This window comes from Chelonoidis abingdonii, chromosome 25 (assembly GCF_003597395.2).
Source record: "Chelonoidis abingdonii isolate Lonesome George chromosome 25, CheloAbing_2.0, whole genome shotgun sequence".
NCBI classification, from domain to species: domain Eukaryota; kingdom Metazoa; phylum Chordata; order Testudines; family Testudinidae; genus Chelonoidis; species Chelonoidis abingdonii.
This window is the reverse complement of record NC_133793.1, coordinates 20,833,985-20,844,462: the sequence shown is the minus strand read 5'-3', so window position 1 is coordinate 20,844,462 and position 10,478 is coordinate 20,833,985. Positions and strand designations below refer to the sequence as shown.

Sequence of the window (10,478 nt, the reverse complement as noted above, 5' to 3'; positions counted from 1 at the left end):
CTACACCACCTCGCCGCCCTGCCAGCCTCATCACCCCCGCCAGACCCTTCGCCCATCGCACCCTCACCATGACCGCTCCACATTACAGCTGCGGCGGACATGCCACCACAACCCGCCTTCACCAACCACACCCATGACACCACAGCCCGCCTTCACCAACCACAGCTCATGGCACCTCAGCCCTTCCCCCCACTACACCCCCTCGCCGCCCTGCCAGCCCCTCCCCCACATCGCTCGAGCCCTTCCCCCACTACACCACCTCGCCGCCCTGCCAGCCTCATCACCCCCGCCAGACCCTTCGCCCATCGCACCCTCACCATGACCGCTCCACATTACAGCTGCGGCGGACACCCCGCCAAACGCGCTCGGCTCCAACCACAAACAGCTCCTCCGCGCGCCACAAGCAACCATCCAGTCAGCGAGCCCGACACTCAGGGCTCGCGCAGCGCTCCAGCCAATCGGCTCCCAGCTTAGCGAGGGGCGGTGCAGACGCAGCCCTCTCCTTCCGGTGGCTTCAGACCCGGCGAGCGGAAGGGCAGCCGACGCCATCTTTGCTGTTGGCACTGCCCTCTCTGGCCAGGCTGACAAGCTACTCCCCGCGCCCTGGGCGCGTGCCAGGGACCTGGTCGCCCCGGCGGCTTAGCTGTCGCGTTGCCCTGATATCGTTAGGCTCCAGGATTAACAGCCTGTATAGCCCTGTCCCCACACATGGCTCAGGCTCAGCACCGGGTGCTAAACCGGGCCTGGCGATGAGTCGCCCTGCCCACGCTTTGCCCGGTGGACTAGAGTGGAGCCCGTAGCCCTAGCCTGGCTGCTGCCCTGCATACAGTGATTTCCCCACACACCTTAATTTCCTCCACCCTCACCCCAGTTTTGTGAACTAGTTACATGCCAAACCTGGTGGCTGAACTTTGCAACTCTGTCCTCACCCACAACTATTTCACATTTGGGAACAATATATATCTTCACGTCAGTGGCACTGCTATGGGTACCCGCATAGTGTGCCAACATAAAAATATGGCTGACTTAGAACCATGCTTCTTAGCTCTCATCCGCTAACGCCCCTAATCTACTTGCGCTACATTGATGACATCATCATCTGGACCCATGGAAAAGAGGCCCTTGATGAATTCCACTGTGATTTCAACAATTTCCATCCCACCATCAACCTCAGCCTAGACCAATCCACAGAAGCGGTCCATTTCCTTGACACTACTGTTGCAGACACTGGAGGTGCCCAAGGCAAACAACAGTGATTCATGCCCGGAGTGCTTTAGCGCCAATAAAAACACCAGGGGGAGAAGCAAGCAAAGTTTATTTGAGATCTCAAAGTGGGGCTGGGAGACTTAGTACGCCTCAGACCCAGCCCAGCTAAAACAAGCAGTCTGTTCCTTTATCTCTATCAAGCATTCTTAAAACATAAAAATACCACCTGCTGAAGTGAAAAAACAGATTGACAGAGCCAGAAGAGTACCCAGAAGTCACCTACTACAAGACAGGCCCAACAAAGAAAATAACAGAACGCCACTAGCCATCACCTTCAGCCCCCAACTAAACCTCTCCAGCGCATCATCAAAGATCTACAACCTATCCTGAAAGAGATGATCCTCACTCACAGATCTTGGGAGACAGGCCAGTCCTCGCTTACAGACAGCCCCCCAACCTGAAGCAAATACTCACCAGCAACCACACACACAGAACAAAAACCTACTAACCCAGGAACCTATCCTTGCAACAAGCCCGATGCCAACTCTGTCCACATATCTATTCAAGTGACACCATCATAGGACCTAATCACATCAGCCACACCATCAGGGGCTCGTTCACCTGCACATCTACCAATGTGATATATGCCATCATGTGCCAGCAATGCCCTCTGCCATGTACATTGGCCAAACCGGACAGTCTCTATGCAAAAGAATAAATGGACACAAATCTGACATCAGGAATCATAACATTCAAAAACCAGTAGGAGAACATTTCAATCTCTCTGGCCGTTCAGTAACAAATTTAAAGGTGGCAATTTCGCGACAGAAAAGCTTCAAAAACAGACTCCAACTAGGAACTGCTGAACTTGAATTAATATGCAAAGTAGATACAATCAATTTAGGCTTAAATAGAAACTGGGAATGGCTGAGCCATTACACACATTGAATCTACTTCCCCATGTTAAGTATCCTCACACCTTCTTGTCAAACTGTCTTGAATGGGTTATCTTGATTATCACTACAAAAGTTTTTTTTTCTCCTGCTGACAATAGCGCATCTTAATTAATTAGCCTCTTAGAGTTGGTTGGGCAACTCCCACTTTTTCATGTTCTCTGTATGTATATATATATCTCCTCACTATAAGTTCCATTCTATGCATCTGATGAAGTGGGCCCACGAAAGCTTATGCTCAAATACATTTGTTAGTCTCTAAGGTGCCACTAGTACTCTTGTTCTTTTTGCGGATACAAACTAACATGTCTGCTACTCTGAAACATACCAATTTAGTGACTGTTTGGAAATTTGAATTGAAATTGAAACATTAATATACTCTTTAAAAGCATATACAGTATATGATAAAATATGTGTAACAAAGTATAATAGATTTGAAAAGTATGAACGTAGACTAGCTTCCTTATACAGCTGTTGTTTTTTATGACAATGTCAGTGCATTCATTTCAGTGATGTTGGCCAACCTAATAATGCTGGAGCTAAATGGAGGGTTAAGTATATCTATTTGGGAGCAGGGTTCAGGGCAGGGGGCATAGCCTGGCTGTGTAGCCTGTAACTGACATTCTCTCTATAGTGTGGGGGATGCTGCTGAGGCAGCAGATGGACTGACCCTCCAGTACAGTTGTCAAGGCTAATTCCCCACTATGGCACTTCGAATGCAGAAGGTGGGGGCCCACAAAGATTCTAAAAATTAATACTAGCCATTCCAGGATTGTATTAAACTCCCAAGGTTACAGCTTTTCTCTGACCTTGGATTGGTAGATGCTGCCACCACCCAAGTGTAGAATCCCTTTCAGAGCCCAGGAAGGCACACTTGGGAATTCTGTCCTGTGGGGTACCCTCAAGCCCTTTCGCCCCCTCCTTTGGGGAAGAGCTGAGAAAGGAGAAAAAAAATTAGCTGTTGCCACCAGCTAATTAAACAACGTGCACAAACCTCTTAATTCACAAAAATCCAATTCTCTTCTTAAAAAAGGTAAATTTTATTAATTAAAAAAAAAGAAAGAAAATACATCTGGGAACTCAGGGCATTGCTAGATTTTAAAAGAGCAACTACAAGGATTAAGCACCAAGAATAGCTTTCTTGAGATCCAGCTTAAAGGTTACAAACAAAACAAAAGCACCAGGGTTAGCACAGAGGAATCCACAAGCCATAACAAAATAAAAGGAATAAACCTAATTGCATCTTCCTAGACATTTCCTGATCTACTTATATATATGGGGTTTTAAATCAGTAGTTTCTAGGAATAATACTGATGATTTTTCATACCTGGCCCAAGCTTCTTGCAGCATAGCTGCCATATCTGCCTCTCCCTGGGAGAACAACCACAGACGGAGGAAAGGGGAATCTTGTTTCAATTTTAAAAAGTTCTAGCCTTCCCATTGGCTCTTTTGGCCAGGTGCCAACTCACTTCCTTTTTCCTATGCATTGCAGTGAGACTTTTTAACCCTTTACAGATAGAGCAATTAATGGCTACTGAGAAGGACTTTATAGGTACTGGCTGACTGGGTGTCCATAAAAGGGAGCTACCCTCTCCTCCGCTTCATTTATCACATGACCCTCAAATCACAAATGATGTAGGCCAGCCTGGTTCAGGTCTGGTCCACACCGGCTGGGATTTCTTCCTGGAGGTTTAAGAAAACAGAGTTAATAAGATACATGCATCTCTAATTTTACTACTAATTACATGAAGAACTAAACAGTATTTTCTACTTTTTAAGAACTACAATGATTTAGAATACAGGGACATTTTAACCTGGCTGATTCTGGGAAAACTTCCCAGGAGAATGCATCAGCCACTTTGTTAGAGGCTCCTGAAATGTGTTGTATTTCAAAATCAAAGTCTTGAAGAGCTAAACTCCACTGAAGAAGGTTTTTTGTTAGTCTCTTTGACTGTGTGAAGCCACTTCAGTGCAGCATGGTCAGTCTGTAGGTGGAAACGCCATCCCCAAATGTATGGGCATAGCTTCTCCAGAGCATACATAATGGTGTAACATTCTTTTTCTGAGACTGACCAGTGGCTTTCCGTCTCAGACAGTTTCTTGCTGAGAAACACGACAGGATGGAATTATTGATCTGGTCATTTCTGCATTAAAACTGCTCCCACTAGGATGCTTCTGTGGTTACAACGAAAGGTTGGTCCAAGTCAGGGGCCCTTAGTATGGGTCAGACGTGAGGGCCACCTTAAACTGTTTAAAAGCTTTCTGACACTTCTTAGTCCACTGAACTGCATTTGGCTGTTTTTTTCCTGGTTAGGTCTGTTAGTGGGGTGGCAATTTGGTTGTAGTGTGGTACAAATTGTCTGTAATCCCCAGCCAAGCCCAAGAAGGACTGGATCTGCTTCTTTGACTTAGGGACAGGCCAATGTTGGACAGCATTTACTTTAGGATGTAGGGGGTTGGTAGTCCCTTGACCCACCTGGTGTCCAAAGTATATTACCCTGTTTAGGCCTATTTGACATTTTTTGGCCTTTACGGTTAATCCTGGCTCCCTTATGCACTGGAAGACAGCTTGGAGGTGTTCCAGGTGTTCTGCCCATGAATCTGAGAATACGGCCACATCGTCAAGGTACGTGACTTCAAATTCCCCAAATCCAGCCAGAAGGTTATCCACCAGTCTCTGGAAGGTGGCGGGTGCATTTCACAGTCCAAAATAGAACACATTGAATTCTTACAGCCCTACATGGGTGAAGAAGGCTGACCTTTCCTTGGCTGGGTTATCTAGCGGCACTTGCCAGTGCCCCTTAATTAAGTCTAAGGTGGAGATGAATTGGGTACATCCCAGTTTCTCCAATAGCTCATCTGTGTGTGGCATTGTTAGTTCTCTGGGCAAGTTATAGCATTTAGCTTATGGTAGTTCAAGCAAAAGCGGATTTCCCCATCTGGTTTGGGAACTAGAACCACTAGAGGGGTGGATTACACCATCTGTAACATGTCCTTGATCTCTGTGACGAAGTGGGGGGTTTTCTTAGTTTTTCTGTGTTTTCCAGTGGGTTGCATGCAGAGGGAGTGGGACTGAGTTTCCCTGGGTGTTATGGGTTTAACGAGGTGAGGGGAGAGGGAGTTTGTTGTTACAGAGAACTGGAGAGGGAACTTGGGACCCCAGCCAATGGCCTGGAGGATGGAGACCCCAGCGACTGGTGACCTGGTGATCCAGAGATGCAGCTCAGGAGTCACAGCCGGTTCTGGCCAATGGGAAGACAATGGGCTGCGAAGGGAGGACCCTGGTGACCTGACCAGCCAGTTCCAGCCAGTGGGGGCCAGAGGAGGGCTGAGAGGAGAGGAGACCCAGGCCTTCCTGTTTACGACCCTGTTTACCTGGAGAGAAGACAATGGACAGAGGCGGGGCTTGGGGCCAGGGATATCGGAGGCCCAGCTGGGAAGCAGGGGGGCTCTGGGCTGGAGAGGGGGAGCAAGCAGAGCCCACCTGGATGCAGGGAGACAGGGATGTGCTGGGCTGAGGGAGGCCAGGCTTGATGCCCTGAGAGTTTCCTGTGCTGTGTTCAACTCTCAATAAACCCTCCTGTTTTATGCTGGCTGAGAGTCACTCCGGTCTAGAGAACAGGGTCGCATCAACTCCTTCGGGGGTGAGGAGGCCCAGGGGGTCCAGAGCACGTGGACTCCCTGAGGGGGCCCATGGCGAGAGACAGATGTGCTAAGGCTCAGAGAAGTGCGGCTCCAGGAGGTGGAGGGGCCTGACCCGAAGAGAGAGTGGACCCCTGAGAAGGGCTGTCGCACTGAAAGGGGCACCCCCCACAGACCGCACGGTACCAAGAGTGGGCACGATCTGTGAGTCCATGACAATCTCCCTTTCTGTTACAGTTTTGGCTTGAGGAGTCATCCATAGGTTTGGGCTCTAATTGGGTGAGCATCACTTGTGACAGTGGAGTAGTATGCCCGTTTTGTCTGTCCTGGGGTGGCTGAAAACATTGGCGTGAAGCTGGTGCACAGTTCCTGGGTTTGCTGTTGCTGCTTACATCTAAGGGTTATGGAAAGTCTCACCTCTTCTACATCACCGTTGCTTTTTCCTTCATAGTAGACTCCTTCAGGCCACTCAGCGTCATCTTTCTCGTGGGCTATAAACTGGAGAACCTTGATTTCTCAGGAATAAAAGGGTTTTAGAGAATTAACATGGTATACTGTAAGTTTTAGGGTAGAGTCTAAGAACACTATGAAGTAACTAACAGCTCCCAGGTGCTCTCAGACCATAAATAGCCCCTCCTACAACGCTTCCATCTTATTGGCCTGGAGCACTTTCACGACCGTGACTTGGTCACCAACTCTGAAAGAATGCTCTCTGGCATGTTTATCATACCAGGACTTTTGCTCTTGTTGAGCATCTTGCAGGTTTTCTCAAGCAAGGGCTAAAGAGTCTTTGAGGGTGTTTTGCAGGTTGGTTACAAAGTCCAAAATGTAACCCCCTCTCATTGCTGCTTCACCAACTGTAATGGCCCCTTAACTTCGTGGCCATAAATGAGTTCAAAAGGTGAAAACCCCAAACTGGGATGTGGTACAGCCATGTAGGCAAAGAGCAACTGCTGCAACACTAGGTCTCAATCTTTGAAGTGCTCAGTCACAAATTTACGTATCAGGGCCCCCAAAGTCCCATTAAACTTCACTAGGTCATTTGTTTGATGGTGGTGAGAGGTGGCAACCAAATGGTTCAACCCAGGAGCTTCCCAAAGACATTTCATGGTCCCTGCCAGAAAGTTAGTTCTCGAATCTGTAAGGATGTCAGAGGGCCAACCTACCCTGGCAAAAATGTCTGCCAATGCCTGTCTCACACTTTTAGCCCTGGTGTTGCTTAGAGCTACTGCTTCTGGCTATCGAGTGGCAAAATCCATGAAGGTCAGTGTGTACATCTTTCCTCTGGGTGTCTTAGGGAAAGGTATCCAGAATATCCACAGCTACTCGCTGAAATGGAACTTCAATTATGGGGAATAGCTGGAGAGGGGCTGGTCTTGGGGCTTTCCCACCCTCTGGCACACGTCCTTGTCCATCCCCTCCCAGGGGAATGGTTTTCCCAAATGGTCTTTGTTCCTATTCACCCCAGCATGGCCACTAGCATGATCATGGGCTAAGCTCAAGAGCTTTTCCCAATACTTACTTGGAACTACCAACTGTCTTTGAGGATGTCAGTCCTCCTTGTGCCCACCAAAAGGGTTTCCTTGTATAAGAGTCCTCCTTCTACAACAAACCTGGACCTATTAGAAGAGCTGAGAGGCGGTGAGTCACTCCGTGCTGCCGTCCAAGCTTCCTTGAGGCTTTCATTCACTTCCTGCTCTGCCTGGAACTGCTCCCTTGATGCTGGAGACATTAGTTCCTCACTGGATTGTGGACTTGGGCTTGGTCCCCCTGGAAGCGATGCAGGTGATGGGAGTGTGTCTCCATTGACTGTGAACTGCTTTCCGCTGACGCACTAGGTTGTATTGCAGGCTCTGGTTGAGCTTCTTGCGCCAGTGTAGCTGCTGCTGCAGGTGCAGGCTCTGTGGCGCCTTTTGGTGCTGGATCTCCAGACTCTGGTGGGGTTGCAAGACGGGCTTTGGTGCTGACTGCTCCACCAATTATATCCGTGGGCTGGTTCTGCCTGAGTCTCAGGAACTGGATCTACAACTGCTGCCATAGACTCTGGTCTGGGGTTTGGTTCCATGCCACCACCTTGGCTGAGTCCCTGAAGGAGGCTTAGGAATGGAGTTAGGTGTGGAGACTTCTTTAGCTTGGCTGCAGGTGACCATCCCCACTCTTTTTGTTAGCCTCACATGGTTGGCTCAGTCTTCTCCCATCAGTATGGGAATGAGATAATCGTCATAGACTGCAAAAGTCCATATTCCTGACCAGGCCTTGTACTGGACAGGCGACTTGGCTGTAGTCAAGTTAAAAAAGTTGGCCATAAAGGGTTGCACCATCACTTGGGCCTCTGGGTTGATGAATTTGGGGTCCACTAAGGATTGGTGGATAGCTGACACCTGTGCTCCAGTGTCTCTCCACACAGTAATCTTCCTTCTGCCCACACTCCCAGTTTCCCTTCGCTTTGGGGGTTCTCTGAGGCATCTGGGCCTGAAGGCTCTGGGTGAGACCCTGGGGTGATGAGTTGCAGTTGGCTGGTGCTCTTGGGGCAGTTGGCCTTCACGTGCCCCAGCTCATTACATTTAAAGCATCACCTGGCTGACTGTGGGCTTGGGTGAGCTGGGTGGTGGAGAGTAGGGTAGTGGGACGAGAGGGCACCTGGGGTCTCCCTGTCTGTGTGGAGGGCTCCTCTTTGCAATTTGGGGCCTTGGGCTGACCCCGATGGTGGGGTGTCATCTCAGGTTGCCCTTTCTGGTTTCCCCACCAACTGCTACTAGCTTTCTTCTTCTCTGCCACCTCCACCCATTTGGCTCCAATCTCCCCTGCCTCAATTAGGGGCAGCAGGTTTAAAACAAATAAAAGGAAGAAGTTCTTCACACAGTGCACAGTCAACCTGTGGAGCTCCTTGCCAGAGGAGGTTGTGAAGGCTAGGATTATAACAGTGTTTAAAAGAGAACTAGAGGTTAACTCCATTAATGGCTATTATCCGGGATGGGTAAGGAATGGTGTCTCTAGCCTCTGTTTGTCAGAGGGTGGAGATGGATGGCAGGAGAGAGATCATTTGATCATTGCCTGTTAGGTTCACTCCCTCTGGGGCACCTTGCATTGGCCACTGTCAGTAGACAAGATACTGGGCTGGATGGACCTTTGGTCTGACCCAGTATGGCCATTCTTATGTTCTTATATTTTGATTAACATTTTTATTAAAAAAAACTAGAATGATATAAAATTAACATGGCTCACATTAAATGAATCAAAAACTGGCTGACAGGTCTAAAAATATAATCGTAAATGGGTAATTGTCATTGAGTGGATGTCAAGTATCAGAGGGGTAGTCATGTTAGTCTGTATTGGGCCATGGATACTGTGGGAACGTCTCACTACAGAAAATTTTTGCCCAGCACCCTTCCATCTCCCAAATCCCTTCCTGGCTTCTGGCCCCCAAGAGCTACATCCCTTTAGGGGAGGCAAAAGCCCCAGGACAGCAGTTTTTATCCCTGTGCAGCTGCAGAGGGAACATTACAGTAACTTCTCTAGAGCTACATGTTTGCAACGAACCACAGAGCCACTCCTCTGGCACAGCGAAGGGTTACTGCCCCTTCCAGGTTTGAGGGAAGCTCCATGACTTGTCCAAGGGCAAACCTAGCAACTTAACAAACCCATGCAATCAAGGCCTGCTGCCCTGGCGAGCCACTCTGTGGCTTCATTTAGATATTGAAAAGGGTCCAATAACAGCACTGCACTGTCTCATCCCTGGGTCTCAGGACACTTTGGGTTGGGGGTAGGGGGCACAGAGACACTGCATTTCGCTGGTGAGTCACTGAGTCATTGAGAACAAGATTTTTCATAAATAGGAGCCTAAATTCAGGCCCCTAAGTCTATGTTAAGGTAGTGAACTAGCGCTGTGCAGGACTGCTGAGTGTGCAGCAGCCCCCCCGACCTCAATGGGCGTTGCTGGTAATACGAAAGGATTTTGAGCTGCTCTATTTTGTTTCTTAAGCACAGAACTGAAAACCTTGCTTTGCCACCATTAACTGAAAATAGGGGCAGTACTGAAATAAAATTAAATTGGTAAGAAATGGGGTGGCAGTGGTAGACCCATAACATTAAGGTGCATAAGTTAACAATTAAGCATATACTAAAGAAATAAGGTGGTACCGTAAGTGTGTGTACAATGTTGGCACACAGCCAAGGACAATGAATTGACAGTATAAGCAGGTTAGCCTATGGCTAGTGTTTGGTAGTCAGATATGGCCTAAGATCAAGTAAAGTTGATGCTAAAACTAAAGGGAGCGGTCAAGCAGGCATGTTCAGTCCAAAACTAGGTGAGGGTCACCATGCCATAATAGTAAGCATCCCATAATACTAAAACATGTTGTGTAACATCTTTGACAGCTTTAGCAGTTGTGATTGGTCTATAAGTATGGCCCCATCAGAGAGGGTGTAAAGGTGATTGGAGGATAGCTATGCCAATACTAAGATTGGGAAACAAGCCAATCAGAACAGGTCAAAAATTGTATAAAAGATTGTCACAAACAGATAGTAGGAGTTAATAGAACAGAAGTACTTTATATCTCTTTTGACTGTAAAGGGTTAACAAGTTCAGTGAGCCTGGCTGTCACCTGACCAGAGGACCAATCAGGGGACAGGATACTTCCAAATCTTGAGGGAGGGAAGTTTTTGTGTGTGCTGTTA

At 48.2% G+C, this 10,478-nt stretch overlaps 2 protein-coding genes across 8 annotated transcripts in view; one reads left to right on the top strand and one right to left on the bottom strand.

The window, feature by feature from the left end:
* RPA2 (replication protein A2) overlaps window positions 1-439 on the bottom strand; it is a 17,458-nt gene extending 17,019 nt beyond the window's left edge. For 2 of the 5 annotated variants that reach the window (XM_032805954.2, XM_075060797.1), the window contains exon 1: window positions 68-124. In XM_032805954.2, the coding sequence (XP_032661845.1) occupies window positions 68-101 (34 nt within the window). In that variant the 5' untranslated portion in view covers window positions 102-124. Of the gene's footprint in view, window positions 1-61; window positions 125-317 lie in introns of those variants that run through there. The other 3 variants (XM_032805953.2, XM_075060796.1, XM_032805955.2) reach the window with 3 other exon arrangements.
* The window catches only part of HNRNPR (heterogeneous nuclear ribonucleoprotein R), a 667,870-nt gene that overhangs the window by 224,090 nt on the left and 433,302 nt on the right, over window positions 1-10,478 (top strand). The gene's annotated exons all lie outside the window — the stretch shown is intronic.